The sequence below is a fragment of the Sus scrofa genome, chromosome 8 (assembly GCF_000003025.6).
Source record: "Sus scrofa isolate TJ Tabasco breed Duroc chromosome 8, Sscrofa11.1, whole genome shotgun sequence".
Taxonomy (NCBI): Eukaryota; Metazoa; Chordata; class Mammalia; order Artiodactyla; family Suidae; genus Sus; species Sus scrofa.
This window is the reverse complement of record NC_010450.4, coordinates 1,080,830-1,095,209: the sequence shown is the minus strand read 5'-3', so window position 1 is coordinate 1,095,209 and position 14,380 is coordinate 1,080,830. Positions and strand designations below refer to the sequence as shown.

The following is a 14,380-nucleotide window of genomic DNA, read 5'->3' as shown; positions in this document are numbered from 1 at the left end:
GGGAAGTTCCCAGGCCGGGGATCAAATCTAAGTCGAAGCTGTGAAATATGCTGGATCCTTTAACCCACCATACTGGGCCGGGGATCGACCCACACCTCCACAGCAACCCAAGCTGCCGCAGCTGATTCTTAACCCCCTGCACTGCAGCGGGAACTCTGACATGGGTCTCTTCAACTTTCATCTCTACTGGGGCCAATTTTTTGACTGGAGCCAATGTTTATAACTGTTTCTTAAGAAATTATCCGTTTCCGGAGTTCCGTTCGTGGCTCAGTGGTTAATGAACCCAACAGGATCCATGAGGATGTGGGTTCAATCCTTGGCCTCAACTCAGTGGGTTAAGGATCAGGCGTTGCTGTGGCTGGCATGCAGGCTGGCAGCTATAGCTCCAATTTGACCCCTAGCCTGGGAATTGCCATATGCTACAAGTGCTGCCCTAAAAAGAAAATAGGAAAGGAAGGAAGGAAAAGGAAAGGAAAGGAGAACAGAACTTCAGACAGAGGAAGACTTTGTGGTGTCTCACCTGGCACACCCCACACCCACTGACGGCAGCCCCTTTCCCAGGGCTGCACCCTGTTCCCGCTCAGAGAGCAAGCAGACCTTTTTTGCAAAGAACAGTGTTGTCTGAGGGCTGCCCGAAGGCCTGGGCGCATTGCTTCCTGCATGGAGCTCTCCCCGGAGGAAACCTTGTAAGGTCAGCTCCTTGGAGCAGCGGCTCTCGGTGGGGCCGGCAGGAGCCGGGAAGGCTTGGGAGGAAAAGCTGGGGAGAGAGAGTCTCTGGTGCCTCTGGAAAACCTGGAGCCTCGTGCAGGCTCGGCTCCCTCGCCAGCGCCCTGAGCTGACCCTCAGCTTCACCCGACCCCGCCGCAGGTCCGGGCCCAGCACCACAGGGGCGCCTGGTGCGGAGCCGCCCACAGGCAGCAGACAGGCTGCTTTTCCCGGGTTCTTCTCCCTTTTCTGTCTCTCTGTCTCTGTTAGTCTGACGTTCTCACTCCATCAGGGAGACTGGGGCGCGGCACAACCAGGCCAGGAGGCTCTGGCAAGGAGGGACCCCAGAGGCCCGCTGGCCCCTGGGCTTCGCAGGCTCTGTCTGCATCTTTGGTGATCGCTGTGGTTGTGCGCCATCAAAGTTGGGTTGATTCTTCTCCGAGTGCTGGAGCCCTAGGGTGGGGCTCGCCCACCACCCTTCCTTCTGTGGGAGACAAGGCACAGACCGCTCAGCCAATCTGCAGAGGGGCCAGAACCAGCCCCCCACCCCACCGCAGCGCCCACTGGCAGGCCCCAGGCCCCACAGCCACAGCAATGCTAGACGTTGGAATTTCCTGCAACCTATCCCACAGCTCAGGGCAATGTCAGATCCTCAACCCACTGAGTGAGGCCAGGGATCGAACCTGCGTCCTCATGGATACTAGTCGGGTTCCTTTCTGCTGAGCCACAATGGGAACTCCTGGAGCCATTTTTTGGTTTTGAGTGTGGACACCCTGAAATCTGGCTGTGCAGCCGCTGTGGCCTCACCATCAGCATCTGTTTGGAGGCCTGACAGATCCTGCAGGTGTTGACGGTCCCCCTACCATGTGACGTGGTCCTTGGGGTACGAGGGGCTGTGTGTGGACATGGCCCCTGGGGTACGAAGGGCTGTGTGTGGACATGGCCCCTGGGGTACGAGGGGCTGTGTGTGGCTTGGACCCCGAGGGCCTCTGCAGACAGGGCTCCGGCGCCCTAACACACCGTCTTTCTATGCAGGAAGGGCATTTCCCCAGAACACGTGACACAGGCCGACAGGGAGCAGACCAAGAAGGTGGTGTACGCGGTGGTCTACGGAGCAGGTAGGCTGCGACCGTGCGCGGGCCTGGAGCTGTGGTCCCACCTGTAGGCCAGGCGGCGATGGCTCCAGCCGCGCGCCTGGGCGTAAATGCGGCTGTGACTTAAGCCCCTCTCAGCCGTGGAGCTCATTTGAGGGCCCCTGTGCAGCCCTGTTTACACACACGTGGGGGACCGGATACCAGGCAGACCACTCCCGTCGTGAACCCCAGTGCTCCCACCCACCTTGGCCGTGAGTGTGGAGGCGCCCCACCCCCCCATCACGCCCCCTGCAGGGCCCTGCCCAGCCGGATGCTCCAGGACCCGAGGCCGAGCCGGCCTGGCCCGGCCTGGCCCTCCTCCTCCCTTTAGCTTCCTGGCCGCAGCTCTCTGGGGTTCCTCCGTTTTCCTCCCTCTTGGTCCTGCTGAGTCAGTGGGGCTGAAGGCGCTGGGGCCAAGGGAGAGCGTCGGGAGAGGCTGTGGCCTGGCGGAGGCGGTGTGGACTCCTCCTCAAAGTCACGTCTCCGTCGAGGAGCAGGGTTTGTGAAAAGACCCTCAGAAGAGAGGCCTCTCCCTGCCCGGGAGCTTTGCCCTTCAGGGAAAGGCAGCCCCACTCAACAGCCTGCAGCGCAAACGCGTGGCCACCTTGTGTCTCCCCGGCGTGACTGCGCTGCCACCTGGCCTGCTTCCAGGGAGCCTCCTCCCTGGACTGAGAGTGGCTTTGCTGAGGGTGAGTCCGGAACCCACCTCGAGCCAGCCGGGCTGGCTCCTGCCACAGGCGCTGCATCCGCTGCTCCTCTGCTGGGCCCTGGCCGTGTCCACTGGGCTCGGCCCTCCTCCGCCTTCCTTGACCACTGCAGCGTCTGAACACACGGGTCCCCACCGCCTGTCTGGTCAGGAGTCCGGCACAGCTGGGCTCTGCAGGGCTGTGGTCTCAGCTGGGCTTGACCGTGGGCTGCGGCAGGCTCGGGCCTCTGGCTGGCGGGCACGTGGGGCCTTGAGGGTGGCAGGTGCTCCCCCTCCATCCTGCCCCCCGCCTCGCCCAAAGTCATCTTCCCTCCTGTTGGCTTGGCACCTTCTGGAGCGTTCATTTTATCATTTTCTGGAGAGGAAAAAGCTCCGCTTTGTAAATAAGCAGTGAGTCATTAGTCGTGCTGTTGGCAAGAAGGGTAATTTGGCCGCTTTTAGCCCTGGTGGTGACAGGCCTCCCACCCAGGCCTCCGTTTCTGCTGTTCCCACCGCCGCCGTCTAGCTCGCAGCCGGCTGCGTCTGCTCCTCACCTCAAGCGTCGGGCATCCTGGGCTGCCGGGCACCCTTTGGAAACTCAGCAGAGACGCCTTCAGCCACCTGGCTCTTGGGCGTTGATGTGGTGTTTTGCGCAAATGTGCTGCTCTCGGTGCTGGGGGCACGTGGCCGAGTCCTGGCTGGAGGTTGTAACTGTTGTGAGAATGACGACGACGACGAGAGATGGCAGAGGGCGAGGCAGGACTGGAACGTGTGCAAAGACCCTGGAAGGGGCTCCCTGCCTGGCCCCCACCTCCCCACCCCCGCCCCTGGGTGCTCCCTCCACCAGATCGGGGAGCGCCCGCGGGCCTGGCCATGGCCCAGAAGGCGGGCCGGCAGCTCCGTGCTCTTCTTCAGTCCCCTGGGTCTGTCCCGCCTGCCAGCGGGCCCCATCCAGCCTGCTGACGGGGTTCCTCCTCCAGGAAGCTCTCCTGCACTCTCCAGCCTGGCGCTGAGCTCCTGCTGCTCTTTGCGTCCCTTTGACACACGCTTCTCTTAAGTTTGCCTGCACCCCTGTCCCCGCGCGGGCCCTTGCCAGGCTCCACAGCAGGCACCGGGGTCCTGCTCACTAAGACGGAGTCTGTCGATGAGACTCACAAACCGGCCTGAGAGGCCAGCATCCAGGGGCCGGCCCACGTCCAGCGCAGTCGCTGGTGCCAGCGGAGCCCGATGCAGGGCCGGACCCACCAGGCTCAACGTCGGAGGGTGCGTGGCAGCCCATCGGGTCTGTGCCAGCGTGTTCCTGGAGGCCGCTGTGCGCCAAGCACTCACCAGGCCCCAAAGCTGTAAACTGGAGCGAGAAACTGTCGCCGTTCTGCGCCAGGCAAAGAGCACGTGGAGACAAGGCAGTGAGAGGTTCTTCCTGAACTGCAAGTGGTGCGTCGCACGCCCACAGGACGTGATCGGCCCTCTGGGGAGCCCCCCAGGGACCTTGCTCCCGGAGATGGGCCTCATGGGATTCCGGCACCAACAGCAGGAACCCGGTCAGTTGAGCCAAAGTGTGGGGGAGAGTTGTGTGGAGAGAAGGGGCTGGTGTACACGGAGCCGGGACCGGGGCTCTGACAGCCAGCGCCGTCCCACCGGGACAGGGCACAGCGGCCTCGGAGTGGGACAGACCCTCCAGCCAGGGTGTGGCAAACAGAACTGGACCCTGGGTCTCTGGCTCGGCCTCTGTCCCCGCATCCGTCAGTGCTGCCTCTCTAGGGAGCCCGCTTTCTCCCTGGGCAGGGGCCTGGCCGGCCTCTGCCCTTCACACACCCCGCAGCTCCGCGGAGGAGAGGAGAGGAGCCCTGCTCACGGCCGCGTGGCTCCCGCCAGACCGCCGGCCGTAGGCAAGACGCTCGAGTGTGATAAATAGACTAAACGGCTGCCTGAGGTCCTGAGAAGTGACCGGGAGCAGACGCGGTCGGAGGAAAGGATGGCCCGGGGGTGGGGGGTCGCATGCTCTAGCCCTTCTCCTGAAGGCACGCCTCTGTCCACGCCGTGGGCAGCTAAAATGCTGACAAGATGCCCAGGGTCTTGCTGGCTTGGAGAACCAGAGGGCAGAGTTGGGGCGACCAGCGACTCTGGAAAGTGAGGGAGGACTCTCGAAGGGGAGCCTCGTCCGGGCGTGCACCTGCCCAGGCCTCGGGCTGACCCCTCGCTGTGCACCAAGAGGGCAGACTCAGACAGCCCAGCCGGAGCCCTGCCCTCAGTTTCAGCCACGCTCACGCAGGGCAACAAAGTTCGAAGTTTGACTTTAGCCAAATTAACGGCCCTCTTTAAAAAAAAAAAATCAGTACTGCTGAGAAACAACAAAACCCAGTGTCTGCCATCTGTCATTTACAGTGTCCAGTATACAGCCCAGACTTACTAAGCATAGGAAGATGGAGTACCTGTCGTGGTGCAGTGGTTGACGGGTCCAACTGGGAACCATGAGGTTGTGGGTTCGGTCCCTGCCCTTGCTCAGTGGGTTAAGGATCCGGCGTTGCTGTGAGCTGTGGTGTAGGTTGCAGACGCAGCTCGGATCCTGCGTTGCTGTGGCTCTGGCGTAGGCCGGAGGCTGCAGCTCTGATTCGACCCCTAGCCTGGGAGCCTCCATACGCCGCGGGAGCAGCCCAAGAAATAGAAAAAGACAAAAAAAAAAAAAAAAAAGAAAGAGAAGACACGTGCTGTAACCCGGAACTAAAACATTCTAAATCAGCTACACTTCAATTTAAAAAATGAAACAAACTATTTATACTTGTATCCATATGGATGGACCTCAGAACTTGATGCCAAAGGAAAGAAGCCAGCCAGGTACAAAGGAGCATTTAGAGTACACAGTGTCTTGAACCATGAAATTCTAGAAATTCAGAATTAATTTACCCTATGGCATACTTTATGGGATAGATGTATATTTATATTTTTTTTTGTCTTTATAGCTGCACTTGCAGCATATGGAAGTTTCCAGGCTAGGGGTCAAATTGGAGCTGCAGCTGCTGGCCCGCACCACAGCCACAGCTGCACCGGATCCTAAACCCACTGAGCAAGGCCAGGGACTGAACCTGTACCCCCGTAGAGACACGCTGGATCTTTAACCTGCCGAGTCACTATCGGAACTCCTCTGTGTACGTATTTTACCACAATAAGACCAGGAGAAGAAAATCTGCAGTGATAGAGCAAACAGCTGCTTTCCTGGGACCTGGAGTTGACTGCAACTTGGGGCGCTGTCCTGGAAATCAGGGTGCCATCCTGACCAGCGATCTTGCAATAAAGAGCTTCGCCAGAACGCCTGCATCCTCTAGGAACGGGTTATTTGGGCCCGAAGTGTCTGGCTCTAAGTAGGTACTGCAAGGACGGGAGCTCCTCAGCACCCACCTCATGATCTCGCGCTGCACCTTCCCTCTCCTGCCGCCTTCCGCCTGCCCCGGTTCTGGAAGCCAACCGCCCTCCGGACAGGCCGCGCTGCACCTTCCCTCTCCTGCCGCCTTCCGCCTACCCCGGTTCTGGAAGCCGACCGCCCTCCGGACAGGCCGAGCGCCGGGACTGCACGTGCTTCATGCCGGGCTTCGGCTGCGGCCCCTCCAGGCCCTCGGCCAGCGTCGAGTAAATAGATGTTCACTAGGCCCCAGGCCAGGCTGGCCAGCACCCAGCACTTGGTCCCCAAAGCCAAAGCCAGCACCCTCCTCACCAGTTGGAGACCAGTGGTGCCTTGGGCCTTGACTCCCTGGCTCCTCCAGGAGCCCAGCCGTGGGCTCTCTTCGCGTCGCGTGTGGTGGCCACGGCCAGGGGCCGTGCCCTCAGCCCCGCTGGTGAGCGTCGGGGCTGGCCTCTGACCGGCGGTGCTCTGGCTCTCACAGGGAGGGAGCGGCTTGCTGCCTGCCTTGGAGTTACTCTTCGGGAAGCTGCCCGGTTTGGGGAGAGTTTTTTGCAGAAGTACAAGAAAATTAAGGACTTCACCCAGGCAACCATTGCCCGGTGTCACCAGACAGGTAAGCCAGCTGCAGCCAAAGCCACCCCTCTCCCCCGCCTTCTCTGCAGCAGCCAGGGGCTCTCCCGGCCCCTGCTCCTCTGCCGAGGGGGTGAACAGATGGGAGGGGTCGATGGTGAAGCTGGGGTGATGGAGGCTGGGTGCGTGGGGACCCGTTGGGAGTCCAACCCGTGATGGAGAATTGGGACCAAAAGGCCCCATGTAGGAAGAGTCCAGAGCCAGGCTCTTCCTGAGGCAACAAAACCGAGCTCGAGTTAGAAATGGCAGATAGGCCTGCGGAGTGAGAGGACCCTGCAGCTACGGCACAGGGCAGCGTACAGGCTGCTTCACGTTCGCTCACACGCCTCAGAGACCGTCAGCTAGAGCAGGCTCCGTGACCACAGTGGAACACACGGTACCGTATCTGTACATACCCGCGTGTGCGGTCATCCACCGTACGCCCGTCGGGAAAATCACCGCACTCCTAAGTGATGTAGGATTTTAAAAAGAAGTCCTGTTGTAGCTCCGAGGGTTGCGCACCCAACCAGTATCCCTGGGGAGGCGGGTTCGATCCCTGGCCTCCCTCAGTGGGTTACGAATCCAGCATTGCCATGAGCTGTGGTGTAGGCCGGCAGCTGCAGCTCTGCTGGGAACTTCCATATGTCGCCAGTGTGGCCCTAAAAAGACAAAAAAAGAGGAAGAAAAACTGTGAGACACAGCCAAGCTAACCTTCACTTAGCGATAAAGGCATTCTTGAAAAGAATGTTTTAAAAAGAAAACAGTAAGCCAGCTATAATGAAAAAAATGTAAATCATTATATAAAGGAAAAAATAAAAAAATAAAGAAGGGAGTTCCCATCATGGCACAGCAGAAACCAGTCCGACTAGGAACCATGAGGATTCAGGTTCAATTCCTGGCCTGGCTCGGTGGGTTAAGGATCCGGTGTTGCCTCGTGAGCTGTGGTGTAGTTGCAGACTCAGCTCAGATCTGGTGTGGCTGTGGCTGTGGTGTAGCCCAGTGGCTACAGCTCTGATTAGACCCCTGGCCTGGGAACCTCCATATGCCTGAGTGTGGCCCTAAGAAGACAAAAGACAAAAAAATAAACAAAGGTGGAGTGAAGGACTTCCATGTTTTTATTTAAAAAGAAGGAAGAAAGGAAAAGGAAAGGGAAACAAACTCTGAACATAAACGGCTGTGTTTAACACCAGACGTTTGGGAAAGAGCAGCAAAGTAGATTAAAGAAGGAAGGAGGCCGGAGATAAACTTAAGAGCAGAAGGTCGGGAACTAGACAGCAGAGGAGGGTCAGCGGTGGTTGCAGAGAGCAGAGAACTAGCCCGCGGCCGGGGTTGCAAACAGGATTCACAGCCTCGCTACCTTTGTGGGGGGCCTCCTCTTGGCCCTCAGGGCTGCACCTCCCAGAGCCTTCTGACTCCCCTCACTGCGACCCCCTGGACCTGACTGCGAGCCCAGACAGGGGCCTGTGTGGGGGCCCCAGTGCCGGGTCCTGTCGACTAGAGGGCATGAGAAAGCCAGCAGAGTGGTTCCACCCCCGGCCTCCTCACTGTGTCACTGAAAGTGGGGCCTGGCACTCGCCCCTCTAAACCCAGTAGAGGCAAGGCTGGCGGAAAGGAAAGCTTGCTTTATTTCAGAAGCTGGCACCCGGGGTGGTGGGTGGCAGGTGGGCTCCCGTACGCAGGCCAACGCCCCGACTGGCAGCGGTGCGCGAGAGCTCTTGGGAAAGGAGTTTCCGGGGTGCGTAAGTGGAGGGCGGGGCTACACCCGGAAACAGCGCAGCCACGATGGTCCCTTGTGGTGCAGTCGACTGAGGCTCTGGTGACCCTGAGTCACTGCTCGGGTCACTGCTCTGGCTGGGATTCCATCCCTGGCCCAGGAAGTTCCACATGCTGTGGGTGCGGCCAAAAAAATAGAAAGGTGATTTTAAAGAAAAAGCAAACAGCCCAGTCAGGTTTGACATCATCTCTCTCTCTCTCTCTCCCCCGCCCCTCCCCCCCCTTTTATTTATTTATTTTTTTTAGCTTTTTAGGGCCGCACCGGCGGCATATGGAGGTTCCCAGGCTAGGGGTCAAATCAGAGCTACAGCCGCCGGCCGGCACCACAGCCACGGCAGCACGGGCTCCCACAGCTCACAGCAACTCCAGATCCTTAACCCACTGAGCAAGGCCAGGGATTGAACCCACATCCTCACGGACACTGGTCGGGTCCGTTTCTGCTGAGCCGCGACGGGCACTCCCTTGACCGTCATCCTGACAGTGGTCCGGGGCCTGACCAGCCTCCTCCGGGTCGTCTCCAGCACAGGCAGTCTTCGGTCCCAGGGCTGGTCTGCTCCCAGTTCCGGGACTCGGCAGCTGATGTCAGGGCTCCGTCTGGTCATCACGTAGATAACGCCTTCCACCTGGCGGGCTCAGGACCTACAAAACGGCTCGGGACACGGCTCCAAATGTGACCATAGCCCTTGGGAAGGAACTAAAGTCCTTGACTTTGCTTATTGACTAAACTACTGTTGTCCGGTCTCATTGGACTGTTTTCCTTTGCTTCTGCATTTTCCCATTTCTCTGATTAACTTTATTTCCTGGCTAAAGTTCGTCCACAGACAAAGGCAGGCGGAGGACATGGGGGGTGCAGACCACGGGGCCCTGCTCCGTTTTAGCTGAAGCCCCACGAGCCCTGACCATTCCTGGACCCAGGAGCCCCACACCTGAGAAAAACAAAGAAACCCCAACTTGGAAGGGTTAGCACGGTGGTAGAAGCCCGTGTGCGTGGGTCTGTGGGGCCAGGATGAGGCAGGCTGCGCCCAGACCCCGCAGGGCACCCTGCAAGCCATGAAAAGAACCTGGGTGTCATTTTTCACCAATTATTCCAGCAACGGTGTGGACAGGAGGTTGGGAGGGGAGAAGGCAGAGCAGCACTCGGGAGCGGCGATGGGCCATCAGCTCAGAAACTCCCACCGGGATGGGAGCACCACTGGCCAGAGGTGCCAGGGAGGCGGTGAAAACAGCTGGTCGCGAGTGAAGGCTGGGGCAAGGGCGGGGTCGGGCCTCAGGGGTGGGTCTGCGCCCTCCGTGCAGACAGACAGACTGACCTGCCGGATGGACAGGGGACCAGGCAGCTTCTCCGTGACATTGACGGAGCTCACGTGGGCCCCTCCCAGGGCCCTGCAGCATGTTCAGGGGTCACGTCTTTTGTACACTTGGCAGAAGCAGGGTATTTTACCTGCAGCTGACTGAGACGGATGCCTCCCGCCCTGCCCGCCTGCACGACCCCCTTCTGCGCTGGGTGGCAGTGCAGTGGCCACGGCCCACTTTGAACCCAGCCGAGGGCTTTCGGTGCCGGGACCCCTGACGTGTGTTGCTCCTTCCCCACCTGGTGGAGGGCGCCAGTGGTCCTGGCACAGGACATCCCGGAGCAGGCCTTCCCCCTGCACGCTCCCCTCTGCAGCTGCGCCCAGGTCAGCGCGCAGCAGGAGCGGGTACCAGACCCGCAGCGCCGCAGGCCTTGGGAACAAGGTTTGAAATGCATGGAACCAGACGGGTTCAGACCCCCTTCCCACCATTAACTAGAAACTGGGCAAAACGTGTGAAACGCTGGGTCACAGGCGGTGTCTCTCCCAGAGAAAAGGGGCAGTCCCCTGACACCCTGTGAATGAAGACAGAATGCAGTGGGGGTCCCACAGATTACAGGGGTGCCGCTGAGTTGAGGGGAAAGGACTAGGTCCGGGGAAGCGCAGACAGCTGGATTTCTCGGGGTGGAGCAAGTACGAGAGAGGAGACGGTTACACAGGAAGATGGCCCTAAGCCTCCAGAGAGTTGCCCCGGCTGTAGTTTCTCCCCTCCCCTCCCCTCCCCTCCCCCTCCCCCTCCTCCTCCTCCTTTTGGCCAGGCTCAGAGCATGGGGAAGTTCAAGGGTCGGGTGTTGAACCTGAGCTGCTGCAGTGACAAGGCTGGGTCCTTAACCCGCTGCAGCACAAGGACCTCTTCCCCATGTGTGTTTAATACTGAGATACGCGTGCAGAGAGGGGAACTGCACGGGACTGTACAGCCTGCTTTCGGGGGGGCAGCAGGCTGAGCGCTCCTGAGCGCTCACAGGCCTGGAGATGTTTGAGTTCTGACCACCGGAGTTGGGGCTCCTGGGACATCAGGCACAGTTAGTGGAGCCCCAGCAGAATAACACCTTAGCACTAGGTCTGAACCAGCCTAGATCAAAGGCTGCTCTAAACCCACTCTAACAGAACTTGCAAAGGGGCCTCAAAAGGATCGGGTGACCTGCTACCACTCTTTCTCGAAAGGCAGACACCAAACCCCAGGCTTGAGCACTACCCAGCATCCAGTCCGAAATCACCAGACACACAGAGTCGAGTCTGGAAAGTGCCCGTGGGAAGCACAGGCTCTCCGTTCTCACGACCTGTCACTGTGAGCGGCTTTAATTGTGTGTTGCCTGGCAATGTATCACGTGCTGAGCACGGGGTCATTTTTATAACTTTGCTCATGTGAGACGTTCTTCCAGTCCTCCTTCCAGATGCGTGAAATCGTAAGCTGGGGTCTAGTTCTCAGCAGCACGTAGTGAAGCCAAAGTCCTCGTGGGTCAGGAACACATGCAACCAATGCAGCACCTCTGGGTTCATTTTCTTGGAGAGGACCCCAAGTTATGGAAGCTTCAGGCCCCGCAGAACTTGGATGTGCCCTCCTGTGTGGGGAGGTGGCCTCTGACGCAGACCATCAGTCCCTCCTTGAGTGAACTGGGGCCCAATGCTCCCCGCTCCGTTCCAGCTGCTACGCGGTCCAGAATTACCTCGGTACCCCGGGCCCACGGTGGCGTCTCTCTTTTATAGTGTAAAACCCGCCTCCCTGTCCCACGTGAGACCTAAGTGCTGCGGAAAGTCAGAAAGCAGGCAAAAGCCTGCCACCAGGCAGGGAAGGCCCGCCACTGTGTTCGCATCTTGTCACAGAAGCCGCTTGCCCTTGAGACAGCGCAGGAGGCTTCGGGGCAGAGCTGGGCAGGGCTCTGACCCCTCCCGCAGCCAGAGGGAGCAGGCAGGGCCCTGGACCCACCCTGGGAGCAGCCATGCCCCCAGGGCCCCGCACTGCCTGCCTGCTCCCGCCTCCCATCCTGCTCTTCTTGGTGTAACGCAGGCTACGTGGAGTCCGTCATGGGCAGGAGGAGGCCGCTGCCGAGGATCCGTGCGCGAGACCAGAAGCTCCGGGCACAGGCTGAGCGACAGGCAGTCAACTTCGTGGTGCAAGGTGCCAGAGCCCCTCCGCTCGCTCCTCTGCTTCTCGGGTTTTCAGCAGCCACAGGGCAGGGTGGCGCCCACCAGATTATTGCCACACTGTTCCCTGCTCCTGCCACCTGGTAGTTACTGTCAGGAGCCACGTGGCAAGTGCTTGGCACACGGTCGACTTTGTCCCTGCAGTGCTCCCCACGAGGCTGGCTCCAGTGACACTACCCCGTGTCTGAGGACGTCCGGCCAGCACGTGGGCCAGACCTGGAGCTCAGGCCCTTGACCCTCGGCCTGGCCTCCAGTCACAGCCCTCATGCCCAGCAGGTGCGCATCCTGGGACAGGCACCTCCTAAATCTGCAGAGCGTCACTCACCTCCGGGGGTGCAGACTCAGTCAGCTTTAGCCTCAGTGTTCAGATGGTCAAGGCACGTCTGGGCAGAGGTGACGCGGGGAAGTGTGATCACGGCACCACATGCCAGGCGCCAGGTGCTGTCCTGGCGAGGCCTCGGGGTAGCACAGGGGTCAGGCATCACTCCCACCTGAGAACCAAGGCCCTCAGGGCCCAGAGATGAAGGCTGGAGGTGGGATTCCAGCCCCTCCTGCAGCACGAGGGTGGCCGGGACCCCAGCAGATGCAGGGTGGGAGGGGGACCTTGGAGGACCAAGGTCAAGTCCCCAGGAGCCCTGCAGAGGCCGGCATGGCGGTGCTGCCGCCTCAGCTCAGCCTCGGCTCTACTCGGAGATCAGGGAGGTGGCAGCAGCTGGCGGAATGGTTGCCAGGCTCTGGTCTGGGCTCCGTGTGGACTCTTCCCGGGTCCTGTCTGCAGTGGGACCGCCCAGATGAGCGGAGGACGGGGTGGCCCTCCTGATCCCGAGACGGCTGGTTCTGAGCAGGTCCTCTGGGTGAGGAGGGCGTCAGGTCGTGACAGGTCCTGTTCAGGAGGCGCGTGCGAGGTGACAGTGAAGCTGGTTTAGAGAATCGCACACAAGGTCTGTCCACGCGAGAGGCCGACTGGGAGGCCTGGGCATAGACTCGAGCCACCATGAGAGCTCCTCTACCTGCCGAGCTGCCCATCGTCCATGATGAGCTGAGCTGGGCGCCAGGAACGAGAAGGGGCCGGTGCCCACCGGGGAGCTCTGCCTCCGCGTGGGCCGGCGCAGGGCCAGGCAGGGCCCGGATGCCTCGGTGCAGCCATGCTCGTCTCCCTCCCCCCGGGGAGCCCCTGCGTCTCTTCCCACAGTGGCGAGCCATCCCCGTTTCCCAGCCCAGGCAGAGGGTGCCCCGGCCCTGACCCCTCCCCGTCGACAGGTCGGCCTCAGACCCCAGACTTGCGTGTCCAGCCTTCCTGCCGCACGCATGGGGAGAAGCAAATCTGTGTTGGGGGTGGTGCCCTGCGGCTGGGGACTTTGACCTCCTGGTTCACCTCAGGAACACTGAACTGCTGAAGCAGCTGAAACCTGAACTTCAGTCTGTTCCCATGATCAGAACTGGGTTAAGACACCCACTATGTGCCTGGCACTGGGCAAGCATGTCCCCTACGCTGGCCAGCATATGGCAGAGTGCCCGACCGAAGGCACTCATCAGAAGCGGGGGCCCAGGTAGGCCTGAGCTGGTCAGGTGGGCCCTGGAACAAGCTCTAGGGGTCAGAGGCAGAGACTCTGGCCCTGGAGGAGCAAGCTGCCCCTTGGGGAGAGGGCCCCTGACGAGGATCCGAGCCCAGCCTCCAGGAGCTACCCACAGCCAGCAGCCACCAGGAAGCGGGCACCATCCCCATTGGCTGCCCGGGCATGAGTTCTGCGGACAACCTGAGGCCATCCGAAAGGGGGTCTTGCCTGTTTGAGCTTCCAGATAAAGACCCAGCCGGGTTGCACACGGACCTCAGCCTGAGAGGCCCTGAGCAAAGGGCCCGGCCGCGCAGGGTGGGCCCCAGTCTGCAAGAACTGGGGGAGGTCGATCTGTGTTGTCTCAGCTGCTGGATGTGGGCTCGTGCGTTACGCAGCATAGAGGAGGAAGCCGGCCAGCCTTGCCAGCAGGGCTGCGGGACCCTGGGCCTCACACCATTCGCGAGCCAGACGCTTTGTGCCCCACAGGCTCGGCCGCGGACCTCTGTAAGATGGCCATGATCCGTATCTTCGCAGCAGTGGCCACGTCCCCGACCCTGACAGCCAGGTCAGTGAGGGAACGGCCCGCCTGCCCGGGGCCCGGCCCAGCGCCTGCTCCTGCCTCCCCCAGGGCTGCAGCGGGAGGCCTGCTGTTCTGGGGCTGCCTGTGTGCACACACCTCCCGGAAGCGAAGCCATCCCAGCCACTTCCCTCCGTAGGTGTGGATCTGACAAGCTCACCAGCCCCCAGCAGAGGGAACCCCCTTGAGCCAGGCTGCCCTCAGCATCCTGGGAGAGCAGAGGGAACCCCCTTGAGCCAGGCTGCCCTCAGCATCCTGGGAGAGCCCTGTGTTCCCAGCTGGGGCTGGGCAAGTCGGCCAGGGGGGAGCATGCTCGGTGTCCCCAGGTTGCCCCAGCATGGCATCCTCTGGTGAGCCTGAACCCCTCAGGCACAGCCTGAGGGCCACACACACAGCTGCCTGTCCAGGGGTAGGCGGGCCCCTCGGATAGGACACGGAGGCTCCAAACTGC

General features: G+C 60.7%; 1 protein-coding gene across 3 annotated transcripts in view; it reads left to right on the top strand.

Annotated features, from left to right (window-relative positions):
• POLN (DNA polymerase nu) overlaps positions 1–14,380 on the top strand; it is a 125,202-nt gene that overhangs the window by 103,329 nt on the left and 7,493 nt on the right. For 2 of the 3 annotated variants that reach the window (XM_021100921.1, XM_021100920.1), the window contains exons 20-23: positions 1,741–1,823; positions 6,402–6,533; positions 11,660–11,770; positions 13,839–13,917. In XM_021100921.1, the coding sequence (XP_020956580.1) occupies positions 1,741–1,823; positions 6,402–6,533; positions 11,660–11,770; positions 13,839–13,917 (405 nt within the window). Of the gene's footprint in view, positions 1–1,740; positions 1,824–6,401; positions 6,534–11,659; positions 11,771–13,838; positions 13,922–14,380 lie in introns of all 3 variants that reach the window. The other variant, XM_021100922.1, reaches the window with a different exon arrangement.